We start from the raw sequence: 15,277 nt of genomic DNA on the forward strand, positions 1-15,277 counted from the left end.
GGAGGAAGAGGAGGAGGAAGAGGAAGAAAGAGAGGATAAAGGGGGGAAGAAGAGGAGGAGGAAGAAGAGGAAGAAGAGGAGGATAATGGGAGGAAGAGGAGGAAGAAGAAGAGGATAAAGGGGGGGAGAGGCAAAAGGAAGAGGATAAGGGGAAGAAGAGGAGAAAGAAGGAGAAGATAAAGGGAGGAAGAGGAGGAAGAAGAAGGAGGATAAAGGGAGGAAGAGAAAAAAGAGGAAGAGGATATGGAAAGAGGAGGATAAGGGGAAGAAGAGGAGGAAGGGGAAGAAGAGGAGGAGGAAAAGGAGGAAGAAGAAGCGGAAGAGAATAAGGGGAAGAAGGGAAAGAGGAAGAAGAGGAAAAGAAAGACGAAGAAAAGGAAGCAGCGGATCGAAGGAACACGGGGTGTGGGAGGACCCCTTCCCCCCACTCTATGCCCCGGGGGGTGCTCTCCAGACCCTCCCTCCGCGGCGCCGCTCTGCCCGCCCCCGCCGCCCGTCTCGTTGGTAGGCGGAGGCGCGGCGGGGGAACCGGTGCTGACGTCACGGGCCGCGGGCCTGCGCGAGCGTCCCGGTACCGCCTCCGGTACCGCCTCCGGTACCGCCTCCTCCTCCCCCTCCCTTGCCCCCCCCTCTCCCTCCCTCCCCATCCCTTCACGGCCACCGTAGCGGGCGCGGCAGAACCCCCCCCCCCTCCCCTCCCTTCCCCTCCCGCCGCCTCCTCCCCTCCCTCCCTCCCTTCCCGGCCACCGTCCCGGGAAGCTCCCGGGCCCCTCGTTCCGCCTCGTCCCGCCGGGCCGCCCCTTTCCCGCCCCCCCCCCCCCCCCCTCCTCCTCCCCGCCCCGGGATCCGGCAGATGGCGGGGGAGCTGTGGGCGCGGCGGGGCCCGGGTTGGCGGGGCGGGAGGCCTCGGTTGCCGCCGTTCCTCGGGGTGTTGGGGATGGTGTCGGTGGTGATGTTGTTGTTGTCGTCGTCGTCGTCGACGATCCCGGCGCTCCCGGGGTTCGGCCCCGCCGCCGCTTTGGCCACCGAGGAGGTGGGGAAGGAATGCGACAAACCCTGTGCCAACGGCGGGCGGTGCCAGCCCGGCAGCGGGCAGTGCGAGTGCCAGCCCGGCTGGGTGGGCGACCAGTGCCAGCACTGCGGGGGACGCTTCAGGTCAGACCCGGGGGACCGGGGGGAACCGGGGGAACCGGGGGGGGGCTGGGGAAGGGGCTGGGGGGGTTTGGGGTTTTGGCTGGTTTGGTGGTTCTGGAGAGCAGGAGCTCCCGGGAAGGGAGTTTGGGGTGCGGGGGGTGCTGGGGGGTGGGGAGAGGAATGGAAAGGAAAGGGGGGGAGTGGGTTGTGCTGAGGGGATACTGGGGGGGAGCGGGGAAATGGGGGTGTGGGGTTGAGGGGGACTGGAGGGAGGTGGTGGGGGGCTGCCCAAAGGGACACTCGAGGTACAGCAAGGAAATGATGGGTTTGGGGTTGAGGGGGGACAGGAGGGACCTGGGGGGGCTGCTCAAGGGGGCACTTGGGGTGCTATGGGGAGATGAGGGGTTGGGGGGTTTAGGGTAGGGGTGGTGGGAGGATTTGGGGACATGAGGGGGGAAAGGAGGGAGCTGGTGGTGGCCCTGGGGGGCTGCCCAAAGGGACACTTGGGGTGCTATGGCGAGGTGAGGGGTTTGGGGTTGAGAGAGGAGAGCAGGGAGCTGGTGGTGGCCCTGGGGGGTTGCTCAAAGGGACACTCGAGGTACAGCAAGGAAATGATAGGTTTGGGGTTGCGGGGGGACAGGAGGGACCTGGGGGGGCTGCTCAGGGGGACACTCGAGGTACAGCCAAGAAGTTATGGGTTTGGGGTTTAGGGGGGGACAGGAGGGACCTGGTGGTGGCCCTGGGGGGCTACCCAAGGGGACACTTGGGGTGCTATGGGGAGGTGAGGGGTTTGGGGTTTAGGGTAGGGGTGGTGGGAGGATTTGGGGACATGAGGGGGGCAGCAGGGACCTGGTGGTGGCCCAAATGAGGGGGTTGGGGTTTAGGGGGGGACAGGAGGAAGCTGGTGGTGGCCCTGCTGGGTTCAGGCCGCCCAAGGGGAAACTCGAGGAACAGCAGAGAAATGATGGGTTTGGGGTTGAGGGGTGACAGGAGGGAGCTGGTGGTGGCCCTGAGGGGCTGCTCAAAGGGACACTTGAGATGTAGCAGGGAAATGAGAGGTTTGGGGTTGAGGGGGGACAGGAGGGACCTGGGGGGGCTGCCCAAAGGGACATTCGAGGTGCAGTGGGGAGATGAGGGGTGTGGGGTTGAGGCTGGGTTGGGGGCACTGAAGGGGGTGGGAGCCTCCTGGGCAGGGTGAAGAAGGTGGTGGAGCCATGGGGCAAATCTTGGGTGAAGATGAGGGTGGCTTGAGGGGACCCCAAGGGTTTGGGTGTCTCTGGGGGAGTCTGAGGGCACTGGGGGGGTGAGGGATGGATCCAGAGGGGTGAGAGCAGGGGGTTGGGTGCAGATGTGGGGAGGTCTGAGGGGGCATTTGGTTGTGGCAGGGCAGCTTTGAGGGGTGATTTGGGGTGATGAGGGTGTGAAGGATCAGGTCTGGGGGGGTATAAGTGTCTGGGGCTGCTTGCTGGAGGTCTGGGGGTGATGGGATGGGGGTGTTGGGTGCCCCTGAGCTGGTGTGGGTGAGCACAGGGATGAAAAGCACCTCAGAGGGAACAATATTTTGGGGTGCTGGTGGCCGGGGTTGCACTGGGGGTGATGGGGGGATGAGTTGTGAGGTAGGGGGGCTGTGTAGGAGCAGGGGTGTGGGTTTGGGGCATGGGGTGGGTGTGGGGCTGGGCACCAGGGCCTGAGGTGGGGTTGTGGGTAACTGGGTTTACACCTTGTGGTAGGTCTGGAGAAGTAAAAAAGGCTGGGGGGGGGTTGGGTTGGGGGGGATTATGTGGGGGGACATATTGGGGGCAGCAGGAGAAGGTTTGGGGGTTGTACCAGGCTGAGGGATGAGTGAACTTAATTAGGGCTGGAGGACACTGTGGGTGTGGGGCCAGTTCCTGGGTGGGGGCAGAGGTAGGAGAAGGACTGAGGTGCAGATGTGGGGCAGGACCTGGCTGGGAGCAGGTTGGGGTGGGAGAGGAAGGGTGTGCAAGGGGGTTTGAGGGCTGGGTGGAGACCACAGTGGGGTGTTCAGGGGGGTTGGAGCAAGCTCCTCCTGGCAGGTGGCATCAAAGCTGCTGTGGGGTTTGGTTAAGGGGGGACTGGGGAGGGGTGTGCATGAGGGAGAAGCAGCACCCCAAAAGGTTGCTGGAGTATGGGGTGTGCTCCTGGGGCAGTGGGGTGTGTGCAGGAGGGATGCTCAGCCTTGGGGAGGGACAGGAGGGATAACAGCTTGATGGAAAGAACCTCCTGGGTCAGAACTGGGCAGCTGGAGGGGCTTGAACAGGCACAGGGGGTGGTGTGGGGGTTCTGCATCTGAGTAGGGTCATTTTAATTTTAATTAAAAAAGCCCAAGGGTGGTTCTGGGCAGGGGGATATGGAGTCTGCACAGAAGGAGGTGATTTGGGGGCTGGGGGGTACTGGAAAACATGAGGCTTGCAGTGCTGGGGCCCAGTTCTGGTGATGCTGGGAATGCCCAGGTGGGTTTTGTGTCTCCAATCTTCTTCCCCAGGATGAGAAATGGGAAATCTTAGGCTGGAAATGCACCCTGCCTGAACTTAGATTTGCAGTGGAAGGGGGTTCTGTAAGATGGTTGGGTTTCTGCTTTGGTTTTCTCAGCTGTGGCAGGGAGAGAGCCAGAGATTGTGTGTGTGTCAGCAGGTGAATTCCCTGGGCAGAGCTGATTCTTGGAAAAGAAGGAAAGAAAGCAAGGATGAGGATTCCAGGCAGTGATTCCTTTCTCAGGGAGCCCCTGACAGAGAGCACCAACCACCCTTCCATGCTGCCTGCTGTAGGTTTGGGGGGAGGGAGCTGAGGAGAAGAAAAAACCCCACTGTGTGCTTTAGGAGTTGAGATTTCTATATTTTTTTATTATTATTATTATTTATTTTTGACAGTTTGCAGATGGGTGTGTGGTGCAGTTGATTTGAAACCTGTTTCATGTGGAAACAAGGGCTAAGCAAGCCCTTTATTTTTAAGTCAAAAGCTTCCTTTTAAATGTTGGGTTTTATTTTGTTTGGGTTTTTTTTTTTTTTGCTATAGTCATGATAAGAATTTTTCTTCTAGGTTAGAGCATATGAGCTCCTTACCTGTTACTTTTCCTTCAGGTGGTTTAGGGCACTGATCATTTTAAGGGGAATATTGTGAATAAAAGCAGAGTTTTTTCTGAGTGGCAAAAGTGGTGAATGAAAAAAAAAATGGAAATATATTCACTGCTAATGGCCTCTTTTTGTTTGTTTGAGCTCTTTCTGTTTTCATAAAGCCACTTGTTTCTTTTTCATAGCTAATTCTGCTCTAAAATGTTGAGGGAAAACACAATGTTTGTTTTTCTCTCGAGGTGTTTATTTATCTCTTTATTTGTTTGTTTTTAGCAGGGAATTGAAGTTTCCGGTACTGATTTATAAACTTGGAGCTCTCAGGGGAGTGCAAACAGGTGGTCTGAGCAATCCTTAGAGTTTGCCAATCATAACTTTCACATGCCTTGAGTTTCTGCTGCCAGACCTGGCCTTTCAGGGGTGGTTTTTTTTTTTTTGGGGGGGGGTGTAAAACATTGGATTTGTTCTTGGATGCTCCAGGTAGAACCAGGCAGCAAAAGGGCAAGTGAGAATTATTCTGTAAATTCTCTTGGAAGCCTGGTGTATTCCACATGCTTATCTGCTTGCCTGAGAGGTATAATTAAATTTGGCATATTCATCTTCCTGTCTTTATCTAGATTTATCTGATGGAGATATTTGTGGCCTTTTTGTTGCTGGTGAACTCTGGGCTTGTCGGGATCCAACTTGTCCTGCCAATCCCTCGTGGTTTCTTGGGTTAGCAGTGGAGAGGGAACATCCTAGCTCTGTGTGGCACTCCACTAAATATTCTGCTTGCCTTCTTCTCTGGGAAAATCAGTTTATTTAGGCTCCAGTTAGAAACACAGGTGACAAACCTGGGAAGGACCAATTTCTATCGTTTTTTCACCCAAGGCACGAAAGGGGTGATGGTGGGGAGGGTGTTGCTGTTCTAAGGAGGATGTGTGGGGTTTTTTTGTATTTGTGTGTGGTGTGGTGTCATTTCTTAAAAAAAGAGAGGCAGAGCAGTAGTGTTACTTGCATGCAGTGATGGTTCTTGGTTGTGGGAATGACTTGTGAGCAGCCCTTGGCCTCTGCACAGAGCAGTGATGCTCTTCACGAGGGAGGAGGCTGAAAGGGCTATGGTAAGACAAGGGGTGATGGGCACAAGTTGCTCCTGGGAGGTTCTGTTTGGACACAAGAGGTAAATGTTCCACTCTGAGGACATCCAGACATGGGAATGGTCTCCCAGGGGAAGTGGTGGATCTCCTCACTCTGGAAAGTTTGAAGTCTCAGCTCCTGGGGTGCTGGGACATCTCGTAGGAACAATAATATGGGAAGGGTTGGAGCAGAGGATCCTTGAGGTTCCTTCCAACCTGACACTGATTCTGTGGCTTCGAGTGGACTTGAGGTGACTTTCTTTTTTTTTTTTCAAGATGTGGAACCAGCCACTTGAGTTCATTAAAGACAAAGATCTTGGGTTTAGGGGAAGCCAGCAAACACAGGACGTGCCTGATGGGCTTTCTGTTGCTGTGCAAACCTCCAGTGGGCTTTCTGCTGCAGGGCAGTGGCTTCAAGCTGCTGAAGTGTGAGCAGGAGAGGGGAAATCTCCCAACCAGAGCTGCAGCAACACCCAGAGGTGATGTTTTTGAGCAGTGGGTGCTCAGGAGCCCCAAACTTGAGAGCGAAGTTGCCAGCGTTGGGTGTTGTGCAGTCAAAAGGATGTTGTGAGCTTCCAGACCACAAACTCTTCGAAAGACTTCTGTAGCTTGGTCACACAACCCTTTGTCTGCTTGAATGGCTTTGACTGGTGCCTGATGAGCAGAGAGAGAAGAGGTGTTGAGGCAGATGAAGCACAGGTTCAGAAATTACTCTTATTTTATTACATATTATGTAGATTTCTTGGCCAGAGGTTGGGGAGGACTGGGCTAAAAAATTCTGGTTGCTTCAGGATAGGGGCATTGATGGGCAGGTTGATGTAGGAGTGTAGCTGAAAAGATGAGCAGATTCTATTTTTGATTATATCTAGAAATACCCAATGATTTCAGAAAAAGAGTTTTAGTTTGGAAAGGCAGGGGTTCTACTTCCAGGGTGCCACGTTTTTGTTTTGAGGTGGGAGATGGAAAACTCTTAAGCAGAGCTCAGCAAGGCAACGTGACAGTGGGGAAAGAATAAAAATATTAGAGTGTGTCTTTGAAACTACCTTTTTATGGCTTTAATAGAGGCAGTTATAGGCTGCTGATTGAACATTATTAAGGGGCTGGTGGTAATACTGTCCTTGGCCAAAGAATGTTACAGTTAAGAGGAGTTTTATCTGTAGAAGATTTGGGTGGATCAGAACCTGAGAAAACTGCTGGTTGGCAAAGAACTTTCATAGTTCCTACTCTCCAGCAAATGGGAACTTTTTGGTCAAAAGGTAATGCAGAAAACCTTTCTTTTAAAAGCCACCCCATAGAGTTTAAAGCTTTAGGAAGTCAGGAAGCTACTTAATATATCTTAAGGATATTGGCAATTTGAATCAGATAAGTTTAAAGTGCTTAAATTAGATTTGGATGCTACATTTGTGCCTGATCCCCCTTCTGTTTCTCTCTTTTCATTAAGACATTATTGTGCTTTAAAATGATTTTCTCTTCCATGTTGCTGTGTGAAAGGCTGGCTGCAGTGTGCTCTGGTAAGAAAAGCAGCAGCTATTCAAGAAGGAAACATTTAAACATTATCAGTTTTAAAGACTACACTGAGGAAAAAAAAAGGCAAAAAACCCCCAAACTTTTTAATGCTTTCATTCAGTTCTTGGAGGCATTATTTCTCTGGGTGTGTCTATCTGCCTGCATGTGCATATCTATATTTGTCTCTCTAAACAGTCTGTTTATTGAGAGAGAAACTCATGACAAACATTTCATCTGAATTCTTGCTGTTTCCTTGTCCCTCTCGTTGCTTTCTTGGTCAGTCTGATGTTTTCCTGGGGCTGTTCTAAGAGCAAAAATCCATCCCTGAAATAACAAAGTATTTTGCAGATATCTGAGATCTTCTACCCTGAAGATCCCCCATAAACACTTGACTTGTTTGAGGTCTTGCTAACACTGGCAGTAAGCTCAGTTCTTCCTTTTCAAAGGAGCCAAGAGGAGAAAATTCAGCAGAAAAAGGGAAAGCAGCACCCACTGCATCCTCCCTGGTGTCTGCTTCATGCACAGCAAACACCTCCACCCCTGGAGCAGTGATTATTGGAATTACCAAGCAGCTGATGGTTTCAGCCTGGCAAAGAGAGAACTGGAGCTGCTGTCATCCTGCTCAGCACATCTGAGACCTCCAGGAAGGGAGCAGGTAGAGGATAATATTCCCCTGCCTGTTAATTCCAGGAGTGTGTCACTGCCTGGGACTTGACTGCAAATGGTTTCTTTTTCTGCAGTGGTCAACTTGAAAGGCATTTCTGTCTCATTTCTTTGTGGCTGAATATCAGGGAGAAGCTGCCTGAGTCAGTTGTCTGCCACTGCTCTAGATTTTTCCATTCTTTTCCAGCCTCAGTTGCTTCTTTCTTTATGGAGCCAAAATAAGCTCCTGTCCAAGCAGGTGCTTGTTACCACCTCAGTCAGTTTACATTTAACATAACTTCTACTGAAATACCAACAAATGGCTGGGCTTAGCACTGGTTTCCCCAAAATAGCTTTTTTTTTTTAAGCTTGCAAAAGAACTGGGACCATCAGTGCTTTTACCACGTGTTCTGGTGAAGTTAAATAACATTGGGAATGCATGTGATGGATTTCACTTCCCTGGCTTGGTCCTCTGAAGCTTTCATGAGCAATCAAATTTAAAACCATGAGCTTACTGTGCCTAATGGAAGTGTCTATGAAGATCTATGCTGAAAATCCTCTCTATATTGAGATAATTCTGCTGCTGACCAAACTATTGTGTTATTGCATTAATTTATGATCCCCTTGGGTGCTCTGAAACAGCAGATTTCCTTGAAGAATTTTTTTCCAGTTTGAAGTTCCAAGCACAGAGCTTGGAATTAGCTTCTTGATCTGGTAGAGCTTTTTTTTTTAAAAAAAAAACCTCTAAATGCACTAAAATGCTCTCAGCAAGGACTTTAAGAGCTCTGAAACAGCACCTTTTAAACCCTTGTGAAAAGATAGAGTAAAAAATGCAGAAGGTGAGGTTGACAGTGAAGTGATTTTGTAGTTAAAGCTGTTTTGGTGAAGGAGGAGTGAGCTGCTCCTCACTGGGATTCAGCAGAAGAGGGACAGCAACAATTTTATGACATTATTTTGTTCTTGTATAGCCATGTGCTGACATCTGCCTGGGCAACCACTCCAGTTCCAGTCTTGAAAGCAAGGCTGGAAAAATTGACAATCAGTTTTCCAGCCCAGAGCAGAGATGATAATTTGCTTTTTGTGCATGGCTTTGAATCAAGTCCTCATTTAGGTTGCAATCCTCAACCAGTAATGATGTTTGCTTTCTGTTTCCTGCTTTTGTTCCCTTGTTTTGGTTGTGGCTGATCCACATGGAGTTCCTTCAGAGCCTACTTGAGACTGGCATGAATGCCATGCCCTCCCTTGGCTTAAAGGAAATGTTGATTTAGGAGCCCCAGGTTGCTGCCAGGTTTTTGATGGATGTACTCCCTGCATGGTTTTGCCTTCTAGAACCTCATCCTTGGGCTCCTCAAGGCTCCATCCTGATTGTTGGGGGTGGAAAACTAAATGGATGCTGAAAAGTCTTGATAGGAACATCTGATAAACTAAATTTAATCCATCAGAATAGCAGGGGGGTTTAGGAGAATGTTTTCAAGGAAATGTCCTGAGTGGTTTGGGCTGATAGGAGCCTCAGCACATCTTGCATGATGAGAAAGGGTTGAAATATTTTCCTGTTTGAGCACTATTCCTGCTGAAGAAAGGCAGCCAGCTTGTAGGAAATACTTTGAGGACACCCCAGGATTTATTTAACATTCCTGGTGGTGGTTGTGGATGAGATTGGTGAAACAAATTTCCTGCAGCAGCAGCTTCAGAATTCCCATTCTCTGAAAACAGGGAAGTGGAGTTGGGTTGGTTTATGGAGATCACAGCAGCAGAATTGGTCTGGGCATTGGAACCAGAGGCTTTCCAATGTGTTAACCACCTTTTTCTTGTAGAAAAAATGGCATTATTGTGCTCCCCTCTCATCTCAGGTGTGGGTACAGAGTGTTATGTGTCCTCTTAGGGCTGGAGATTCTCTGTAAAGTCTTGGATGATTAGCCAGTGCCTCTCAACTTGCTGTAGATTGCAGTGGGTACAAACACAGCTCTGGAAATCCCATTTTTCCCTATTGTTTTTATTTTCTAATTCCTTCAGAAGCTTTATTTATTTTTTTTTTAATTCACTAGCTTCTGGAATCTGCAAGGACACAAAAGAAGGGAGGAAACCCCCCCTTTTAAGCACTTGTTTGTTAGTGTTTGTATTGCATGAAATTCTCCTACCTATCTCCAGGGTGGTGCTTGTCAAAGTAAATGAGGAATTAGCATTTTTTTGTTAACTCCTTTGCTGAGCTCAATGCAGAAGGTGAGAATGATACTTTCATTTGGGCTGTTTAGGTTGGATTTAATATTATTTCATTGTGAAGCGGGAGAATAATTGCAAGAAAAAAATAGTCTGCAATTACTGGGGGTTGAAGCTGTGGTAGTTTTCATCCCTGCTGGTTTTTAGTCATTTGGATAGCTATGGAAAAAAAAATAAATTACACCTGCAGTGTATTTAGCTTTGGTGAGTTGGGGTAATGGATAGCTGTGTATTGAGTGGCTTTAGGGGTTTATTCCTCCCGTCTAATGTCTTTGTGCTTGTTTCATTCCATCCTTCCTTTCACAGTTTTGTAATGCTCCAAATGTTGCTATTGTGGCACTGCTTGCCAGATAGTTTGAATGTAATTGCCTCATCCAGAGAAAATCTAGGATTGAGGTTCACCCCATGCAGGGTTTGGGGATTTCATTGCTTGTTACAATTGGGAACACGTTTGAGTTCTTCTAAAATAAACTTTTCAAGATGGCTTGCTGCAGGGGTTGGGTTTTTGGTTGGTTTATTTTATTTTTTTTTTCTTTTGTAGCAATGTGCAGCCTGTTCCTTGCCAAAGCTGTGCACCTGCCTGGTTAGTGATTAATTTACAGGACTGATACCCTCTTCATGCAGAGTGTCACATGGATTTTACAGTCATTTCAGAGCTTACTATCTCCAGTCTCTGCCTTTGTTCCCTGCTTTGATCTTGTGTGGAATCAGCAAAGAGGGTGCCAAGAAAAAAAGTTTCTTACCATTGCAAGACCTGAAATGCAAAAGGAATTGTAGGGCTGAGATGCTGAGTGTGCAGATCACTGTTAAAAGAAGGAAAAATCAGGGAAAACTCCTGCCTCCTTTCCCATCAAGGATGCCTGTGCTGCTGGAAAAGAAAAATTGTTGGATCTGAATTGTGAGCAAACATTGAGGTTGCTGCTCTGCTGGTGGAAAGTATTGAATTCCAAATAATACACTGGGAAAGAATTACTTTGGAGGTCACTGGTGCTTTGGTGATACTCATTTCAGAGGGACCTGGACAGACTGGAGAGTTGGGCTGATCCCAAGGGGATGAGGTTCAACATTCCAAGTGCCGGGTCCTGCACTTTGGCCACAACAACCCCATGGGGAGCTCCAGGCTGGGCACAGAGTGGCAGAAAGGGACCTGGGAGTCTGGATTGCCAGGAAGCTGAAGAGGAGCCAGCAGTTTGCCCAGGTGGCCAAGAAGGCCAATGGCATCCTGGGCTGGCTCAGGAACAGCGTGGCCAGCAGGTCCAGGGAAGGGATTCTGCCCCTGTGCTCAGCTCTGGTGAGGCCACAGCTTGAGTCCTGTGTCCAGTTCTGGGCCCCTCAGCTCAGGAAGGAGCTTGAGGTGCTGGAGCAGGTCCAGAGAAGAGCAAGGAGGCTGTGAAGGGATCCAGCAGAATTGCTGTGAGGAAGGGCTGAGGGAGCTGGGGGTGTTGAGGCTGGAGAAGAGGAGGCTCAGGGGAGACCTCATCACTCTCTGCAACTCCCTGAAAGGAGGTTGGAGCCAGGGGGGGGTTGGGCTCTTTTCCCAGGCAACTCTCAGCAAGACAAGAGGGCAGGGTCTCAAGTTGTGCCAGGGGAGGTTTAGGTTGGAGATGAGAAAGAATTTCTTTCTGGAGAGGGTGATCAGGCATTGGAATGGGCTGCCCAGGGAAGTAGTGGATTCTCCGTGTCTGGAGATCTTTCCAAAGAGCCTGGATGTGGCACTGAGTGCCATGGGCTGGGAACTGCAGTGGGAGTGGATCAAGGGTTGGACTTGATGATCTCTGAGGTCCCTTCCAACCCAGCCCATTCCATGATTCTATGATTTTTTTTCAAATGGACATCAGGATGAGGCCAGTTGCTTTCATTTTTGTTGAAACATTTGGAACTTTAATTTATTGTCATACAAGATACACTTTGTGTTTCCAGATGCATTTCTTTAGAGTTGCTGCCTGCTTGCTTGACAGGGTGTTAGTGCACTTCTGATCACTGATTGATTTATTGCATTCCAACCCAAAAGAGGCAGATCCTTAAATTTGGGTCAGTTGGTGCCTGTTTCTCACAAGCACAGGTTGCAGCCATCCTTTAAAGTCAGTGTTTTTCAGTTTGGGGATGGTAATGGGTGTTTAAATATGCCCTCATTCAACTTTGGGAGCATGAATCATTTTGAGGAGGTGTTGAAGTGGTTTTAAGTCAAAAACAGAACTTGACTTCCTGCCTGTGCACAGTTTTTCTAAAGCATCCATTCTAATGTTGCTGGAAATATATTTATTTTTCTAGTGGATGTTGTTGATATTCTTTACATGGTGAGGCCAAAGAAAACTCAGAGCTGTGTAAAACATAATAAAGCTAAAACAGTAATTCCTGGGTCATTGGCAGTGATTCTCAGGGGTGCAGATGTCTGGGACAGGAGGCAAGTGGGGTCTCAGTACATGCAGAATTCCCAAGTTTGAGTGGTGTGACTACCAGCTTGTAAGCACTTTGAGTGTGAAAGGATGAGGATTTGGATTTCAGGTGGAAGAAAGGGATGTGTGATCCTGCTGGAAAATTACTTTAGAGCCTGTAATTTTTCTGGCAGCACCTAAGGAAGAACAGAAAGGGAGCATCCATCCTAAAAATCTCCTGGTAATGTCTTCTTAAGCAGAGATACTCAGCTTTTGTATTGCTGTAAGATGTGTCTCCTCTGAAGGAAAAGAATAGCATTAGAGTCAGTGTTGGGTTTTTTCCCCTTCTTAGTTCTGCCAGAGCTCTTCAGTACCACCATCATTTTTTAACTTGTGTTTTACTTCCAAGAAATTTGGGGTCTGGCCTTAGCATCCCTTAGACATGATTCCCTTGGGAATAAAGGACCATACAACTTCAGGAATCCAACAGCAGTAGGGTTCAGTGTCTGATCTTGTTGGTTCAGTTTCCCAGTCTATGAAACAAGGGCAAGTTGTTGGTGTGTTTTAAAGATGTTCTGCTGATGACATTGCTTCCAGGGGAACGTGAAGGTTTAGGAGTGGATTTTAATGGCCATTCTGCATGGCAACTGGTATCCAACTTATCACTTCTGCCTATAATACTGTCGCACAAAGAAATGTGGTTACAGTTCCTATAAATATGCCTAAAACATCTTCATGGAGGCTTATGAAAAAAGGATTTTGTGTGTTAAGAGGGATGAGGTTTAAATGTGATCTTAATTTCTCTGTTGGGTGCTGGCAGGGATTTGTCATGTGGAGTTGAAAGAGGGGAAAAAAAATGAAAAAAATCACTGTGTGAAAATCGTGTTATCTGATCAAAGCTGGGCATGGCATCAGGATATCTTCTGTGCCTGAGGTTTGCTTGTTTTCAGTACAAGATGTGGAAGCATGAGAGGGTGCATGAGCTCAGACATCATGCTGGAGAAAAAAAAGCCTTTTTCTGTACTCTTGGCCTCCTCAAACCCCCTGATCCTGGCAGCTAGGCCAGAGCCATGGGGAAAGAGGAGGCATGGAGGTAGGTGTGCTGCCTCACCCCATAATACTCTCAGTTTCCTCAATCAGTGAACTCCGAGTGTGTTTCACCACCAGGTTCACCAAAGCTGGTGAGATCTTGCAGGAGGTGGGCTGCTGGGGATGCTGCACTGGAGGACAAAGATTGTCTTCCAAAGGAAGTCACTGTGACTGGGATGGAAATTGTCCCAGGAAAGCTGGAAGGAGGTTTTCCCTTTTTTGTAGGTTGATTTTAACTTCATGCATCTTGTTCTGGGATAAAAACTGATATTTGGCTGTACTGTGGGACTTGGGGCATGCAGGACTTCCATGATCCAAATACCTCTGCTGTTCCTGTCTTCTTCTAACATTTGTGTTCCTACAGTCCCTAGATCTTTCCCTAGGCTTTATGGAGCCTTCCAGGAAGGAGCTGAGTTGCCTTTTGAGGAAGGATTTGAGAGCTTCTCTTTACACCCTGTGTGCAGAAGAAGAGAGGATGCTCTGCCCTCTTGCTTTGCAGACCCACTGTGGGTTGGAACTGGTACTACAGAGTGGGTTTCCTTCCCTGTAGACTCTGATTCTGCAGCATGACCTGAAAAAAGATGATTTTTTTTTTTAATTGAGGCTGGAAAACACTAGAAGGCAGCTCTTGGAAAGGGATCCCATGCTTTAACCTCTGGATTTGAAAGAGAAATTCTGTGGGAGAAAACATGTTGGTTGATTTCTGCTTACACTTTAATTTTTTTTATACATTTATATTTATTTATTTTTATATTTATTTTATTTATTTATATTTTTTATACATTTATACATTTCCTGATTTCAAGGCAGGATGGAACACTGGACGTCAGAAAAACTGGCAAAAGCTTGAGCACCTCCTGGCTGGGCTTGGTGTCCTTTGGGGGGCATCAAGGCTGTCTTGCTTTTCTGTAGCAGGTAAATAAAAAGGGAAGTCCTGCATCCTCACATCTGAGGAAGAAAAGCCACTCATTTTGAGGCAAAAAAAGCACTGTGAAGATTTTAAGTTCTCCTAAGTGACACCAGTGGTTGGTGCAGTACAAGGTCCTGTGTCTGAGGGGCAGAAGCCCTTTGTGAGTCTGGGCTAAAGATCTACAGCAGGTCAGGACTGGGACTTGGCACAAGATGCTTTTCCTTTAATCTCCAGTTAATTAAAAAACCCCTGAGCTATAATTTTAATGGGGTTAAACATATTTATACCCACACCCCCTAAATACAGCTCTGTCTGGTGTTTTGGCAGAGGTTCTCCTCTCTGCTAATGACTTAGACTGGAAATCATTCTGTAGGTAAGAGTCTTTCTTTTTGACTTGGCCATCCATGTTCATTAATAGCTCTTGAATTATAGAGATAAAGTCTTTAAAAACAATCTCTGCAAAACTGGCTCTAATTAATCTTGTGTTGCTGTAACTTCTGCAGGGGGTGAAAATAGTAGGTGTGGTTAAGATTATTTTTGTTGGGATTTACTTCTTCTAGCAGTTGTTCTGTGCCTCTTTGGTGTGAAACACTTGTAGAAGCTGTACAATCCCTTAGGTGTGGACTTTAATAATTACTGTGCAGGTTACTTAATGTGCCTTAATTTACAATATCCTGTTTAAGTGATGGAGCTAAGGAGGAAAGAAGATTGGGTCAGCAATGTGAAGTAGGTACCCAAAGTATTTATTTTTGTTTTTAATATATAACATGAAGTATATCTCATCCTAACCTTGTTAGCAAAGGTACTGCTAATTACACAATAAAATATCTTAAAGACCCATTTGCTGGCACTGATACTGTTTGAGTCACTCACTTGCATGTAGAGGAAGCTAAACCCAAACTTTTCATGTGTGGGGCTTGGAAATCAAACCCTGCTGGGGATCTGAAAGTTGAAGTCCAATGTTCTGAGTTGTCTTTTGAGGAACACTGTCACTCCTGCATGGGAGGTGAGCCTGGTGACACAGCCATGAAGACTTCCAGGTGACTCAGGTCACCTCCAGCCTAACTCCAGTTTGTCTTTGGAAATATTTCTGCAGGAGCTGAGCATGTGCAGGTGAAGCTAAAGAGAGAGTAGAGCTTTCTTCTCTGCCTTCCAGTGGTTCCCATAGCCAATTCCTGGCAGGAAATTGCAAGAGGATTCAAA

General features: G+C 48.0%; 1 protein-coding gene across 1 annotated transcript in view; it reads left to right on the forward strand.

Annotated features, from left to right (window-relative positions):
* Positions 1-431: 431 nt before the first annotated feature.
* The window catches only part of ATRN (attractin), a 152,979-nt gene continuing 138,133 nt past the window's right edge, over positions 432-15,277 (forward strand). Inside the window, exons 1-2 of the mRNA XM_030450914.1 lie at positions 432-595; positions 739-1,155. Coding sequence (XP_030306774.1) covers positions 432-595; positions 739-1,155 — 581 coding nt within the window. The remainder of the gene's footprint in view (positions 596-738; positions 1,156-15,277) is intronic.

Source organism: Calypte anna, chromosome 4B (genome assembly GCF_003957555.1).
Source record: "Calypte anna isolate BGI_N300 chromosome 4B, bCalAnn1_v1.p, whole genome shotgun sequence".
NCBI classification, from domain to species: domain Eukaryota; kingdom Metazoa; phylum Chordata; class Aves; order Apodiformes; family Trochilidae; genus Calypte; species Calypte anna.